This window comes from Electrophorus electricus, chromosome 5 (assembly GCF_041902795.1).
Source record: "Electrophorus electricus isolate QZ-2024a chromosome 5, ASM4190279v1, whole genome shotgun sequence".
Classification (NCBI taxonomy): domain Eukaryota; kingdom Metazoa; phylum Chordata; class Actinopteri; order Gymnotiformes; family Gymnotidae; genus Electrophorus; species Electrophorus electricus.
Genome location: NC_137501.1, coordinates 25,227,056 through 25,243,566, shown reverse-complemented (window position 1 = coordinate 25,243,566; position 16,511 = coordinate 25,227,056). Strand labels below are relative to the sequence as shown.

General features: G+C 37.5%; 2 protein-coding genes across 2 annotated transcripts; both read left to right on the top strand.

The window, feature by feature from the left end:
* The first annotated feature begins 2,965 nt into the window (after positions 1–2,965).
* LOC118242005 (apoptosis-associated speck-like protein containing a CARD) lies at positions 2,966–4,830 on the top strand. The gene is made up of 5 exons (XM_081714526.1): positions 2,966–3,060; positions 3,180–3,228; positions 3,401–3,465; positions 3,949–4,210; positions 4,544–4,830. The coding sequence occupies exons 3-5, from the start codon at positions 3,405–3,407 to the stop codon at positions 4,560–4,562; spliced, it is 342 nt and encodes a 113-aa protein (XP_081570652.1). The 5' UTR covers positions 2,966–3,060; positions 3,180–3,228; positions 3,401–3,404; the 3' UTR covers positions 4,563–4,830.
* Positions 4,831–10,683: 5,853 nt separating this feature from the next.
* Positions 10,684–13,247, top strand: LOC113569060 (apoptosis-associated speck-like protein containing a CARD). Its single transcript, XM_035530059.2, has 5 exons — positions 10,684–10,758; positions 10,878–10,926; positions 11,099–11,163; positions 11,649–11,910; positions 12,251–13,247. The coding sequence occupies exons 3-5, from the start codon at positions 11,103–11,105 to the stop codon at positions 12,267–12,269; spliced, it is 342 nt and encodes a 113-aa protein (XP_035385952.1). The 5' UTR covers positions 10,684–10,758; positions 10,878–10,926; positions 11,099–11,102; the 3' UTR covers positions 12,270–13,247.
* Positions 13,248–16,511: the final 3,264 nt, after the last annotated feature.

Genomic DNA, 16,511 nt, shown 5'->3' with positions numbered 1-16,511 from the left:
TTAAAAAATCCTGATGCTAAAATAAGTGCAGCCTTTACATTCATTGTCTTATTTTAGAAACAGCCATTTTTCAACAGCACTGTCATGAGGTCTGTTAGCCTGGTGGCCTTGTAGTGTAACTGATTAATCTGACAGACAATCCGTTAAGGTAGTAATCATCTTTGTTCAGTGCTAAAAGCAGCACCACATCAAACAGCTGTAGAAATTGTATTATTATTGTTATTTAACTTTTTATACAACCCCTAGCTAACTATACCTGAGTCCACCAATGTAAAGTTACAGGTACACATTAGCTTGTCTTAGCCTTGAGGCAATACTATAACTTCAATACTGTTAAGTATTATAGAAATGTTGCTGCATTTTGATAGTCACAACATACAGTGCCTTGTAAATTTAACTTCCTGAATTTTTCAGCAACCAACAGATGCTGGATTTTGGAGGTTAACAGTGGCAAACAAATTAACTTCAATAAACAGGCAAGCACTTTCATTTACAGATTTACAATTGTTTATTGCATAGATGAGGGACACTCATTTCTCCCTCCAGGAGTCAGTAGTTTTGACTATGGCATTATGTTGTACGCACTAGGCTACGCAAGGCTCTGGCTATTAATCACTGTCACCTACACATATCAAAAAAACAAAAAAAACGCATCTTTGCTCAGCAGAACCATATTCCAGTACACACACATATAGAAAGAAGTTAAAAAAAATAAAGCTAAATCTCCAACACTGTTTAAGCCCTTGTTAGTGTGCGCAGGATCGTTGGTAACGTGTTAATGTCAGGTTAATGGTCTATTCGTCATTGTTAAATGTTTCCATGTTCATCGTGTTTGTTTAATGTCAACCGTTACATGTTCATGTTCTGCGTTTGTAATACGTGTGAGTGTTGTTGTCGTTTTGTGTTAATAAATATTCGTCCACGTCGCTGAAGTCTACGCGTCCTGCCCCTCGCCCCTTCGGCACTCGGGCCACCACGCGTTACACTATTATGATAACCAAGTCTTGATTAGAGTAAAGCATAGACCAATTTTTCTGAATCTGATAATGAAAGTATCTCTCAGTTTAGCAATATTACATAAATGGAAATGGTTTAGTACATTTATAAAATGAAAAAGAGCCACATTACAATAGGAATACATTGACCACTTTAATGATTTTATTGTCTTGGAAGATATGTTTCATATATATGATAAAATGAGATATGATAAATGAGATAAATCATTTAGTTCACATACTTTAATCTCATTGATACAAACCTGTTTGGCATCTAGAAAACATCCCATCCAGTCACAATTTTGTACACTGATGAGATGAGGTGATGTTTGTCAGCACCTAAATTCTAAACTTATTGTCAGAGCACTCCTTCATAATTATTGCCCTGTTCGTATGATCTAGGAAATATGTCCTCCTCTTAATTCTTTGATAATGATTTCTCATCACCAAATAAACATCAAATAAAGACTTAGTGTATTTAATGTAATAATTTGGACATGATATCATGGTGATATCACTTGCAGATGTGCTTGCATTACGGTAGCAAAAAAACGGCAGGAACAAGTGGAGGGTAATGAGTGTGTGATGGAGACCGTCACTTATGCATTCATGCCGCATACGCACTTATGCCGCATGACGTTGGTCAATAATATGCAAACACCGTCCAACAATCTGGGTATTCAAGGTCCTGGACCAAGTGAGGTTCTCTGAGGCCTGTGTGAAGAGCTACAGCCCTATAGAAATGGTCCAGTCCAGTGTTAAACAAATCAAGTCCTGGAGTGTCAAACTTTAGCCTTTGAGCCCTGGTTTAATTTAACCCACCTCAACGCATTCACTATTTACCAAATGCTTACATTTAGATTTTAAATTTTGCATTTAGCAGATGCTATTATCCAAAACAACTTACCAAAGTGCATTGTCATTTACTCCTCATAGAATACATCCTAGCCAGTACAGAAGGTTAGAGTTCAAGATACCATTGAACTAGAATACTGTTCACATACAGGGATCAATGCTAATGCCTAGAAGTGCAAAATACGTATAGGCTCTATAACAGACAATCAGTTTAAAAAACAATAAGTACTACAGTTAGTCAACGTAGCAGCAGTTAATATCAGCGCAATAAACAATATGTGCTAGAGTTTTAGTAGTCAACATAATAGCAGGGTCAATGGTCATTTAAATAAACCACAAATATATGATTCTTCAGTCTGCAAGGGACTCTGCTGTCTGGACACACTATGCTTCATACGCTTCATTTTCTTATGAAAACTATCACCATATACACTTTCCAGCCGCTTTATTCTAACCGTTGTTGTATTTGGATTTGCCATTAGCCTTCTCTCTGTGTTTTGTTTGCCTGTTCAATAAACCAACTTTGGTGCATTTGACTGAATTCCCATTGCAAACTGTGACACCTATTTTATAGATACAATTTTTCAGTGTATATTTTCAAACTATAGTCAACCACACTGTACATACTTTCTGACTACAGGCACAATGCAGACATTATTTGAGTTGTGGACCATAACCGCTGACATTGCAGTGATGTGGCTGTGGAGCTGCTACAAGTTGGTCAGGTACAATTACATTTCTGTCTTTCCCCGCCATGTCTGAGTATCACTCTTGCATTGATAGTGCTCTGCCCTCCAAAAATATGCAGCCAACAGCAGTCCTCTGGTCAAAAACAGCATTGCAACACATGGACTATGGACTAGCTATAAACCAACAACGTGTTTGGAATAAAATAACTTGTGAGTGTCGGTGTTAGTGTGTCATTCTTATTGTACTCTTATTGCAGTCACTCTTATTGCATCTGACAGCCACCAAGCTATTTGATTTTATTCCAATCTCAAAATTGAGTGGAACTTCAGGCTGTGTGTGTTTTAGAGCATGTGAGACTTGTGAGGACATGAGGTGGAAGTGTATTTGAGCAACACCGCGAAAGCTTAAAGTGGGAGTGGCTTCGTGGAAGCCTGCAACTTCCTCAAGACAGTAGGGGTGAAGGGAAATCGTAGGTTTATTTTCACTTGTTCTGCGGAGGATCAGTCTATTTACTTCCAAGGTACATTTTTTTCTTACATTAAAAAGTAATCCAGTTGATTCCAGATCTTTAGCAGTTTTAATGGTATCTTCCTGGGACTCAAACTATATTACGTTTTCTTTTTTTATTGCTTTCTTCAGTCAATCAAAATGGTTTCTGTGTTGCTCTTGAAATACCTAGAAGAGTTAGGTAAGAAGGAAATGGACAAATTTAAATGGTTTTTGGCACAAGGTGTGGACAATTATAACAAAATACCCCATGGTATACTGGAAGATGCACAATCAAGGGAAGCTTTAGTGAGCACCCTGATATCCAAGTATGAGCCAGACCGTGCTGGAAGACTCACGGTGCTTGTTTTTAGGAAGATGGACAAAAACTTCCCTGCATCGCAGCTTGAGAGTGATCTTGGGAAAGTGAGTACAACAGGTAACACAAATTAAAACAGCAACGCCCCTCCTCAACTTGTTATTATTGCAAGGTAATTATTTTGTTCAGACATAATTAAGATAGATTCTGATTACTATTTACTTTTACATGAATGGATAATGAGACCACTTGGTTTAAGTAGGTACCAGGGAAATACTATTGCTATTTTTCACATTTTGCAGTACATGTACCCTTATTTTCAAAATGTACAATTATGTCCTAATGATCTCCCAGTAACAGTAATGCAGCTAGAAGGTTGTTTCTATTCTGTATCATGATCACAGTAATTAATCCGCTTGCAGGCCATGTCATAATATTACAGTTAAAGGACTTGGACACACACACACACACACACACACACACACACACACACAAAGAATTTGTATGGGCCTGTTTCAGGCAAATAACTTCACCAGCTTTCTCTTTTTAACTATTTAATAAAGCTTTCTTTGCTAAGCTATAACTTCTTAATCTTCCTTGTAGTACTATCAAGCTCCAAGGGAGTGACATTTGTGGACAAGTACAGAGTAGAGCTCATTCAGAGAGTAAGGCTGGTGGACCCCATCGCAGATGATCTGAAACCATTGATTGGGGATGAGAAGTACGCAAACATTAGAAGTTCTCGAACATCTCAAGACAAGATGAGGGTACTCTACTCTTTCCTGTCTGGAGGAGCAACAATAAAGGAGAAGTTCTACGAGAGTCTACTGAAAAATGAGCTGTACCTGGTAAAAGACTTGGCTGGGTAAGGCATCCATGTGCAAATAAATTAACTGCAGCTTAGAATTTGCGAAATCATTTAGCTGAACGTTTCTGTAAGCACAGCACTCATTTCGCTAAGATCCCAAACTGTACCACAATAAAAATGACTAATGTAATGTAATAACTAGTTGCAGGTAATTGTTAATTGTTGCAATTTGCATTCGTGAAGCACTGCAGCTGTATCTGTAAGTACTGTTTCATGGTTGTATTGACTATGTATGTGACAAATAAACCAAACTTGAAATTTGAAACTTGTATTGTATTGATGCAAAGACGATGAATCAAAACTAATTTCCTTCCCTTTCCTTCTATCCAGTGACTCTGTGCCTCATTGAAGATGCAACAGATGGATCACCAAAGAATGTTTTAAAACCGTGATGATGTGAAAAGTGCTAAATGTATATTTGTATACTAAAATCTTGCAATATACAAAAATATAGCTGGGGTGAAAAAATAATAAACATTGCAATGTCCAGTAATGATCCCCACTTAACCAGTTAGACATGAAAATCCTGCTCTAGGAACATGCCATAATCTGGCTAAAATTAAGGTCATTCTAAAAAAAAAATCCTGATGCAGAAATAAATGCAGCATTTACATTCATTGTCTTATTTTAGAAACAGCCATTTTTCAACAGCACTGTCATGAGGTCTGTTAGCCTGGTGGCCTTGTAGTGTAACTGATTAATCTGACAGCCAATCCATTAAGGTAGTAATCATCTTTGTTCAGTGCTAAAAGCAGCACCACATCAAACAGCTGTAGAAATTGTATTATTATTGTTATTTAACTTTTTATACAACCCCTAGCTAACTATACCTGAGTCCACCAATGTAAAGTTACGGGTACACATTAGCTTGTCTTAGCCTTGAGGCAATACTATAACTTCAATACTGTTAAGTATTATAGAAATGTTGCTGCATTTTGATAGTCACAACATACAGTGCCTTGTCAATTTAACTACCTGAATTTTTCAGCATCCAACAGATGCTGGATTTTGGAGGTTAACAGTGGCAAACAAATTAACTTCAATAAACAGGCAAGCACAGTACACCTTTCATTTACAGATTTACAATTGTTTATTGCAAAGATGAGATGAAGGATACTCATTTCTCCCTCCAGGAGTCAGTAGTTTTGACTATGGCATTATTTTGTATGCACTAGGCTACGCAAGGCTCTGGCTATTAATCACTGTCACCTACACATATCAAAAAAACAAAAAAAACATCTTTGCTCAGCAGAACCATATTCCAGTACACACACGTGTAGAAAGAAGTTTAAAAAATAAAGCTAAACACTGTTTAGCATTTTATGAATGTTTTGAGGCATCTTATCAGAACAGGCTTGACAGTTTCACTTACGTGAGCATGTCAGTCAAAAACCGATCTTCACATCTTCCACATAAAATATGTAAATAACTCAGAGCAGCAAGCAGTCACTGCAGCTTCAGTTTTTGAAAACACAAATAGAATTTCCACGGTAATGGATTTCAAAGAATAACAGGAAATCCCTTTCATCATAGCAGTGGGGGAAAGGAACGAATGCCATTTTACATCTAGAAACTTATACGTTGTGTGATATCTGTCTACTACGCTGTGCACACTTTCTGACTACAGGCCCAATGCTAAAATTATTTGAGTTGTGGGCCATAACCACTGACATGCACATTGCAGTGATGTGGCTATGGAAATGGTACAAGTTGGCCAAGGAACAGTTACATTTTTGTAACAAATCCTTATAACACTTCCTAACTACTGTCATGTTAACAACTAACTTCATAGCAACTTGATTGTGCACTTTCCCTACTCATGTGCTTTAATTTTAAAAAACCTGTTTAAAAAAAAAAAGTGTTTATATCAATGTCAGAAGAGTTTAGTGAAACAGTCTGAAGCCAAATTATTCTTGTGAGAACAGCCATTTGAATTTTATTGATAATAGGAATATGTTTTTAGAAAGACCTTTTATAATCACAGAGCTGTGCCCACCTTGTTTAGTTTCATTGTCCAGTATGTCATGTTATACAGTCTGCTTGAGTGCAGTTAAGACATTGGGTGTATTTGCATACAGTGTAAATCATTTATTTGATATTATGATGCCATAGCTTTACCAAATAGTGAAGGTACAGCAGGAAAGTAGCTGCAGTCTCTGAAATTAGTCCATTGGGATGAATTAGGCAACAGCAACAAAAAACAAACAAAAAAATGCAGCTTTGTTGCCCTTTTGGAAGGCTGTAAATGCTGAAAAGCTGTTGTTTAAAAAAAAAATGAATTTAGCATTTATTCTATTAGACATAGGAAACACCGTTTTTGACTGTAGACTATAGTCATTCCATTTTGCACATATTTTTATAATAAAAGACAATGCAAAAAGCACAAAAATAACATTTCTTTAAACATGGCATAATACAACCTCCATTTTTAATTTTTACTTAAAGATGTCATTGTTAGCAAAATATTCTGAAATGTTGATTCAATGCCGCCAAGACAAACAAATAATGACACTTTTTTCATCAGTATGACAGATGTGGAATTCATAATTAGAAGTGATGTGTTTCCTTCTGGAAAACCACGGGCGGCCTTTACATCATTTGGATCTCTATGTTTCTTCTTGTTTGAACATGAAACTGCTTAGCTGTTTAATATCCTTTAACCCTAGACAGCTGTGTCTAAGTTATATGTACCACATGCAGGAAAGTCAGCTGTTAAACACCCTAGGTAAGGGGATGGGCACCGCTAATGTAATTATGTTTCGTTTGTTTCTGAAATGGGTTTGCAGGCCAGCTATGTTATTCTGTCGCCTCCGTGCGTGCTGGCACGAATCGAAACATGGGTAAACAGTGAGATCTGGAAGGCAAAGTTTAGCCTTCTTTACTTGCATGTTTTGAGCAACATGAGCTTCCAGTGTTTCTTTTTTTTATTTGTGAAACTGAAATAACAAATACAAATGTATCTTTACTAATACATCTTGTACATTAATGGTTTAAGCAATATAAACTGACAAATATCCACTGCATATATAGACATTGCACTGACACTGAAAATGTAATAAAGGGTGGCTTAACAGTGTAGTGGGAAAGGTAAGCAGTTAGCAGGGCACAATTATAAACTACAATGTAACCACAAAATACTTAGGTCAGTAGATAACATAGACAATACAACTCACAGCACAGCTTCTCCAAGGATCAACACGAAAGTATTGCAATGGATAAAGAACTGCTCTGACGCGTGAGTGACTTTATGCGATCTGCAATATGTCTGTATTGAACTATGACTTCTAGTCATATGACTGGAATCACCCAATAGAATAATAAGAAGAATAAACGAAGCCTTCCTTCAGCCGTTAATAGTTGCCACATGAGGGCGCCAACAATTATGAACTACATGTAACATAACATCGGTTCTTTCTTTATATATTTGTTTGTTTTTCAGGTGTCGGTTTAGTCAGTAGTTCATAGGCGGGTGGCAGATTTGGTTATGTTACTTATTTTCCTCTGGAGTCGTCTGTGGTGTGTTCCGTAAAGGAGATCCATCTCCATCAGTTTACCTACTGGCATCACTGGGACATGTTTCATACTATAAACAGTAACCGTGTGCGAGTGGTCAGTATGCAGCTCTGGGAGGTCTACCCGTAACAGCCTAACTAAAAGGGAGGGCTAGTGGGTGACCAGAGTCCTGAGGGATCTTTGAAACTTTGCGTTCCACCTGCATCACCATCACAAATCCGGGTGAATGAGTGAAGTGTCTTGATGACACATCAACACCTCAGATTACCAGAAAGATTTATCAGCAGGGAACCCCATTCTGCAACTTTTATACAGAGGAAGATATCCAAATGTTTGCATAAGTAAGTCTTTATGCTACATTTAAAAATGTGGAGTGTGCCAGATATAAAGCTGCTAGGTTATTCCAGAAGTGAAGAGCTTTATATTACAATTGCCACGGCATTGCCTCCCGCGAGTCAGGTGGGTCTTGTTTGTGTATTGGTAACCACGCCTGCACACACCTGCACCGGGTTAGTGTTTTGTTTGTGTATTTTAACCCCGGTCGAAGTGTTCACGTTGTCTATGATAACCGTATGTATCTTCATGTTCACGTCTTGGATGATATCCGAGATTACCGTTGATGTTGAGTGAGTGCCGTTGTTTTTCGTTTTGTGTTAATAAACGTATGTCCACGTCACGGGAGTCTGTGCGTCCTGCTCCTCGGCCTTCGGCACTCGGGCAGCGTTACAACATTGCTCTTCCAATATCCGTTATCATAGTAATGCCAGGAACTAAGAATAACCCTGCATTTTGAGAATGCAGAGGCATGGTGGACTATAGAACTCAATGAGTTCACTGAGGTATTGTGGGGCCCAATAATTAAGAGCTTTATATATCAACAAGAGTATTTTAAAATCAATTTGAAATTCCACTGGGAGCCAGTGCAGGGATTAAAAACAGGACTAATGTGGTTAAATGTTCTAGATCTTATAAAGGCTGTTGTGGAGCATCTGATTAAAAGACTATTATGATAAACAAGTCTTGATTAAAGTAAAGCATAGACCAATTTTTCTGAATCTGATAATGAAAGTATCTCTCAGTTTAGCAATATTACATAAATGGAAATGGTTTAGTAACATTTATAAAATGAGAAAGAGCCACATTACAATGGGAATACATTGACCACTTTAATGATTTTATTGTCTTGGAAGATATGTTTCAGTGAAATTAACAGAGATAAATCATTTAGTTCACATACTTTAATCTCATTGATACAAACCTGTTTGGCATCTAGAAAACATCCCATCCATTCACAATTTTGTACACTGATGAGATGAGGTGATGTTTGTCAGCACCTAAATTCTAAACTTATTGTCAGAGCACTCCTTCATAATTATTGCCCTGTTCGTATGATCTAGGAAATATGTCCTCCTCTTAATTCTTTGATAATGATTTCTCATCACCAAATAAACATCAAATAAAGACTTAGTGTATTTAATGTAATAATTTGGACATGATATCATGGTGATATCACTTGCAGATGTGCTTGCATTACGGTAGCAAAAAAACGGCAGGAACAAGTGGAGGGTAATGAGTGTGTGATGGAGACCGTCACTTATGCATTCATGCCGCATACGCACTTATGCCGCATGACGTTGGTCAATAATATGCAAACACCGTCCAACAATCTGGGTATTCAAGGTCCTGGACCAAGTGAGGTTCTCTGAGGCCTGTGTGAAGAGCTACAGCCCTATAGAAATGGTCCAGTCCAGTGTTAAACAAATCAAGTCCTGGAGTGTCAAACTTTAGCCTTTGAGCCCTGGTTTAATTTAACCCACCTCAACGCATTCACTATTTACCAAATGCTTACATTTAGATTTTAAATTTTGCATTTAGAAGATGCTATTATCCAAAACAACTTACCAAAGTGCATTGTCATTTACTCCTCATAGAATACATCCTAGCCAGTACAGAAGGTTAGAGTTCAAGATACCATTGAACTAGAATACTGTTCACATACAGGGATCAATGCTAATGCCTAGAAGTGCAAAATAAGTATAAGCTCTATAACAGACAATCAGTTTAAAAAACAATAAGTACTACAGTTAGTCAACGTAGCAGCAGTTAATATCAGCGCAATAAACAATACGTGCTAGAGTTTTAGTAGTCAACATAATAGCAGGGTCAGTGGTCATTTAAATAAACCACAAATATATGATTCTTCAGTCTATGCTTCATACGCTTCATTTTCTTATGAAAACTATTACCATATACACTTTCCAGCCGCTTTATTCTAACCGTTGTTGTATTTGGATTTGCCATTAGCCTTCTCTCTGTGTTTTGTTTGCCTGTTCAATAAACCAACTTTGGTGCATTTGACTGAATTCCCATTGCAAACTGTGACACCTATTTTATAGATACAATTTTTCAGTGTATATTTTCAAACTATAGTCAACCACACTGTACATACTTTCTGACTACAGGCACAATGCAGACATTATTTGAGTTGTGGACCATAACCGCTGACATTGCAGTGATGTGGCTGTGGAGCTGCTACAAGTTGGTCAGGTACAATTACATTTCTGTCTTTCCCCGCCATGTCTGAGTATCACTCTTGCATTGATAGTGCTCTGCCCTCCAAAAATATGCAGCCAACAGGAGTCCTCTGGTCAAAAACAGCATTGCAACACATGGACTATGGACTAGCTATAAACCAACAACGTGTTTGGAATAAAATAACTTGTGAGTGTCAGTGTTAGTGTGTCATTCTTATTGTACTCTTATTGCCGTCACTCTTATTGCATCTGACAGCCACCAAGCTATTTGATTTCATTCCAATCTCAAAATTGAGTGGAACTTCAGGCTGTGTGTGTTTTAGAGCATGTGAGACTTGTGAGGACATGAGGTGGAAGTGTTTTTGAGCAACACCGCGAGAGCTTAAAGTGGGAGTGGCTTCGTGGAAGCCTGCAACTTCCTCAAGACAGTAGGGGTGAAGGGAAATCGTAGGTTTACTTTCACTTGTTTTGCGGAGGATCAGTCTATCTACTTCCAAGGTACATTTTTTTCTTACATTAAAAAGTAATCCAGTTGATTCCAGATCTTTAGCAGTTTTAATGGTATCTTCCTGGGACTCAAACTATATTACGTTTTCTTTTTTTATTGCTTTCTTCAGTCAATCAAAATGGTTTCTGTGTTGCTCTTGAAATACCTAGAAGAGTTAGGTAACAAGGAAATGGACAAATTTAAATGGTTTTTGGCACAAGGTGTGGACAATTATAACAAAATACCCCATGGTATACTGGAAGATGCACAATCAAGGGAAGCTTTAGTGAGCACCCTGATATCCAAGTATGAGCCAGACCGTGCTGGAAGACTCACGGTGCTTGTTTTTAGGAAGATGGACAAAAACTTCCTTGCATCGCAGCTTGAGAGTGATCTTGGGAAAGTGAGTACAACAGGTAACACAAATTAAAACAGCAACGCCTCTCCTCAACTTGTTATTATTGCAAGGTAATTATTTTGTTCAGACATAATTAAGATAGATTCTGATTACTATTTACTTTTACATGAATGGATAATGAGACCACTTGGTTTAAGTAGGTACCAGGGAAATACTATTGCTATTTTTCACATTTTGCAGTACATGTACCCTTATTTTCAAAATGTACAATTATGTCCTAATGATCTCCCAGTAACAGTAATGCAGCTAGAAGGTTGTTTCTATTCTGTATCATGATCACAGTAATTAATCCGCTTGCAGGCCATGTCATAATATTACAGTTAAAGGACTTGGACACACACACACACACACACACACACACACACACACACACAAAGAATTTGTATGGGCCTGTTTCAGGCAAATAACTTCACCAGCTTTCTCTTTTTAACTATTTAATGAAGCTTTCTTTGCTAAGCTATAACTTCTTAATCTTCCTTGTAGTACTATCAAGCTCCAAGGGAGTGATGTTTGTGGACAAGTACAGAGTAGAGCTCATTCAGAGAGTAAGGCTGGTGGACCCCATCGCAGATGATCTGAAACCACTGATTGGGGATGAGAAGTACGCAAACATTAGAAGTTCTCGAACATCTCAAGACCAGATGAGGGTACTCTACTCTTTCCTGTCTGGAGGAGCAACAATAAAGGAGAAGTTCTACGAGAGTTTACTGAAAAATGAGCTGTACCTGGTAGAAGACTTGGCTGGGTAAGGCATCCATGTGCAAATAAATTAACTGCAGCTTAGAATTTGCGAAATCATTTAGCTGAACGTTTCTGTAAGCACAGCACTCATTTCGCTAAGATCCCAAACTGTACCACAATAAAAATGACTAATGTAATGTAATAACTAGTTGCAGGTAATTGTTAATTGTTAATTGTTGCAATTTGCATTCGTGAAGCACTGCAGCTGTATCTGTAAGTACTGTTTCATGGTTGTATTGACTATGTATGTGACAAATAAACCAAACTTGAAATTTGAAACTTGTATTGTATTGATGCAAAGACGATGAATCAAAACTAATTTCCTTCCCTTTCCTTCTATCCAGTGACTCGGTGCCTCATTGAAGATGCAACAGATGGATCACCAAAGAATGTTTTAAAACCGTGATGATGTGAAAAGTGCTAAATGTATATTTGTATACTAAAATCTTGCAATATACAAAAATATAGCTGGGGTGAAAAAATAATAAACATTGCAATGTCCAGTAATGATCCCCACTTAGCCAGTTAGACATGAAAATCCTGCTCTAGGAACATGCCATGATCTGGCTAAAATTAAGGTCATTCTAAAAAAAAAATCCTGATGCAGAAATAAATGCAGCATTTACATTCATTGTCTTATTTTAGAAACAGCCATTTTTCAACAGCACTGTCATGAGGTCTGTTAGCCTGGTGGCCTTGTAGTGTAACTGATTAATCTGACAGCCAATCCGTTAAGGTAGTAATCATCTTTGTTCAGTGCTAAAAGCAGCACCACATCAAACAGCTGTAGAAATTGTATTATTATTGTTATTTAACTTTTTATACAACCCCTAGCTAACTATACCTGAGTCCACCAATGTAAAGTTACGGGTACACATTAGCTTGTCTTAGCCTTGAGGCAATACTATAACTTCAATACTGTTAAGTATTATAGAAATGTTGCTGCATTTTGATAGTCACAACATACAGTGCCTTGTCAATTTAACTACCTGAATTTTTCAGCATCCAACAGATGCTGGATTTTGGAGGTTAACAGTGGCAAACAAATTAACTTCAATAAACAGGCAAGCACAGTACACCTTTCATTTACAGATTTACAATTGTTTATTGCAAAGATGAGATGAAGGATACTCATTTCTCCCTCCAGGAGTCAGTAGTTTTGACTATGGCATTATTTTGTATGCACTAGGCTACGCAAGGCTCTGGCTATTAATCACTGTCACCTACACATATCAAAAAAACAAAAAAAACATCTTTGCTCAACAGAACCATATTCCAGTACACACACGTGTAGAAAGAAGTTTAAAAAATAAAGCTAAACACTGTTTAGCATTTTATGAATGTTTTGAGGCATCTTATCAGAACAGGCTTGACAGTTTCACTTACGTGAGCATGTCAGTCAAAAACCGATCTTCACATCTTCCACATAAAATATGTAAATAACTCAGAGCAGCAAGCAGTCACTGCAGCTTCAGTTTTTGAAAACACAAATAGAATTTCCACGGTAATGGATTTCAAAGAATAACAGGAAATCCCTTTCATCATAGCAGTGGGGGAAAGGAACGAATGCCATTTTACATCTAGAAACTTATACGTTGTGTGATATCTGTCTACTACGCTGTGCACACTTTCTGACTACAGGCCCAATGCTGACATTATTTGAGTTGTGGGCCATAACCACTGACATGCACATTGCAGTGATGTGGCTATGGAAATGGTACAAGTTGGCCAAGGAACAGTTACATTTTTGTAACAAATCCTTATAACACACTTCCTAACTACTGTCATGTTAACAACTAACTTCATAGCAACTTGATTGTGCACTTTCCCTACTCATGTGCTTTAATTTTAAAAAACCTGTTTAAAAAAAAAAAAGTGTTTATATCAATGTCAGAAGAGTTTAGTGAAACAGTCTGAAGCCAAATTATTCTTGTGAGAACAGCCATTTGAATTTTATTGATAATAGGAATATGTTTTTAGAAAGACCTTTTATAATCACAGAGCTGTGCCCACCTTGTTTAGTTTCATTGTCCAGTATGTCATGTTATACAGTCTGCTTGAGTGCAGTTAAGACATTGGGTGTATTTGCATACAGTGTAAATCATTTATTTGATATTATGATGCCATAGCTTTACCAAATAGTGAAGGTACAGCAGGAAAGTAGCTGCAGTCTCTGAAATTAGTCCATTGGGATGAATTAGGCAACAGCAACAAAAAACAAACAAAAAAATGCAGCTTTGTTGCCCTTTTGGAAGGCTGTAAATGCTGAAAAGCTGTTGTTTAAAAAAAAAATGAATTTAGCATTTATTCTATTAGACATAGGAAACACCGTTTTTGACTGTAGACTATAGTCATTCCATTTTGCACATATTTTTATAATAAAAGACAATGCAAAAAGCACAAAAATAACATTTCTTTAAACATGGCATAATACAACCTCCATTTTTAATTTTTACTTAAAGATGTCATTGTTAGCAAAATATTCTGAAATGTTGATTCAATGCCGCCAAGACAAACAAATAATGACACTTTTTTCATCAGTATGACAGATGTGGAATTCATAATTAGAAGTGATGTGTTTCCTTCTGGAAAACCACGGGCGGCCTTTACATCATTTGGATCTCTATGTTTCTTCTTGTTTGAACATGAAACTGCTTAGCTGTTTAATATCCTTTAACCCTAGACAGCTGTGTCTAAGTTATATGTACCACATGCAGGAAAGTCAGCTGTTAAACACCCTAGGTAAGGGGATGGGCACCGCTAATGTAATTATGTTTCGTTTGTTTCTGAAATGGGTTTGCAGGCCAGCTATGTTATTCTGTCGCCTCCGTGCGTGCTGGCACGAATCGAAACATGGGTAAACAGTGAGATCTGGAAGGCAAAGTTTAGCCTTCTTTACTTGCATGTTTTGAGCAACATGAGCTTCCAGTGTTTATTTTTATTTGTGAAACTGAAATAACAAATACAAATGTATCTTTACTAATACATCTTGTACATTAATGGTTTAAGCAATATAAGCTGACAAATATCCACTGCATATATAGACATTGCACTGACACTGAAAATGTTATAAAGGGTGGCTTAACAGTGTAGTGGGAAAGGTAAGCAGTTAGCAGGGCACAATTATAAACTACAATGTAACCACAAAATACTTAGGTCAGTAGATAACATAGACAATACAACTAACAGCACAGCTTCTCCAAGGATCAACACGAAAGTATTGCAATGGATAAAGAACTGCTCTGATGCGTGACTGACTTTATGCGATCTGCAATATGGCTGTATTGAACTATGACTTCTAATCATATGACTGGAATCACCCAATAGAATAATAAGAAGAATAAACGAAGCCTTCCTTCAGCCGTTAATAGTTGCCACATGAGGGCGCCAACAATTATGAACTACATGTAACATGACATCGGTTCTTTCTTTATTTATTTGTTTGTTTTTCAGGTGTCGGTTTAGTCAGTAGTTCATAGGCGGGTGGCAGATTTGGTTATGTTACTTATTTTCCTCTGGAGTCGTCTGTGGTGTGTTCCGTAAAGGAGATCCATCTCCATCAGTTTACCTACTGGCATCACTGGGACATGTTTCATACTATAAACAGTAACCGTGTGCGAGTGGTCAGTATGCAGCTCTGGGAGGTCTACCCGTAACAGCCTAACTAAAAGGGAGGGCTAGTGGGTGACCAGAGTCCTGAGGGATCTTTGAAACTTTGCGTTCCACCTGCATCACCATCACAAATCCGGGTGAATGAGTGAAGTGTCTTGATGACACATCAACACCTCAGATTACCAGAAAGATTTATCAGCAGGGAACCCCATTCTGCAACTTTTATACAGAGGAAGATATCCAAATGTTTGCATAAGTAAGTCTTTATGCTACATTTAAAAATGTGGAGTGTGCCAGATATAAAGCTGCTAGGTTATTCCAGAAGTGAAGAGCTTTATATTACAATTGCCACGGCATTGCCTCCCGCGAGTCAGGTGGGTCTTGTTTGTGTATTGGTAACCACGCCTGCACACACCTGCACCGGGTTAGTGTTTTGTTTGTGTATTTTAACCCCGGTCGAAGTGTTCACGTTGTCTATGATAACCGTATGTATCTTCATGTTCACGTCTTGGATGATATCCGAGATTACCGTTGATGTTGAGTGAGTGCCGTTGTTTTTCGTTTTGTGTTAATAAACGTATGTCCACGTCACGGGAGTCTGTGCGTCCTGCTCCTCGGCCTTCGGCTCTCGGGCATCGTTACAACATTGCTCGACCAGTATCCGTTATCATAGTAATATCATAGTAACTAAGAATAACCCTGCATTTTGAGAATGCAGAGGCATGGTGGACTATAGAACTCAATGAGTTCACTGAGGTATTGTGGGGCCCAATAATTAAGAGCTTTATATATCAACAAGAGTATTTTAAAATCAATTTGAAATTCCACTGGGAGCCAGTGCAGGGATTAAAAACAGGACTAATGTGGTTAAATGTTCTAGATCTTATAAAGGCTGTTGTGGAGCATCTGATTAAAAGACTATTATGATAAACAAGTCTTGATTAAAGTAAAGCATAGACCAATTTTTCTGAATCTGATAATGAAAGTATCTCT

Coding starts and splice junctions, on each gene's coding strand:
- LOC118242005 (XM_081714526.1), top strand. CDS start 3,405: ATGGACAAAAACTTCCCTGCATCGCAGCTTGAGAGTGATCTTGGGAAA. Junction 3,466..3,948: donor TGGGAAAGTGAGTACAACAG/GTAACACAAATT, acceptor TCTTCCTTGTAG/TACTATCAAGCTCCAAGGGA.
- LOC113569060 (XM_035530059.2), top strand. CDS start 11,103: ATGGACAAAAACTTCCTTGCATCGCAGCTTGAGAGTGATCTTGGGAAA. Junction 11,164..11,648: donor TGGGAAAGTGAGTACAACAG/GTAACACAAATT, acceptor TCTTCCTTGTAG/TACTATCAAGCTCCAAGGGA.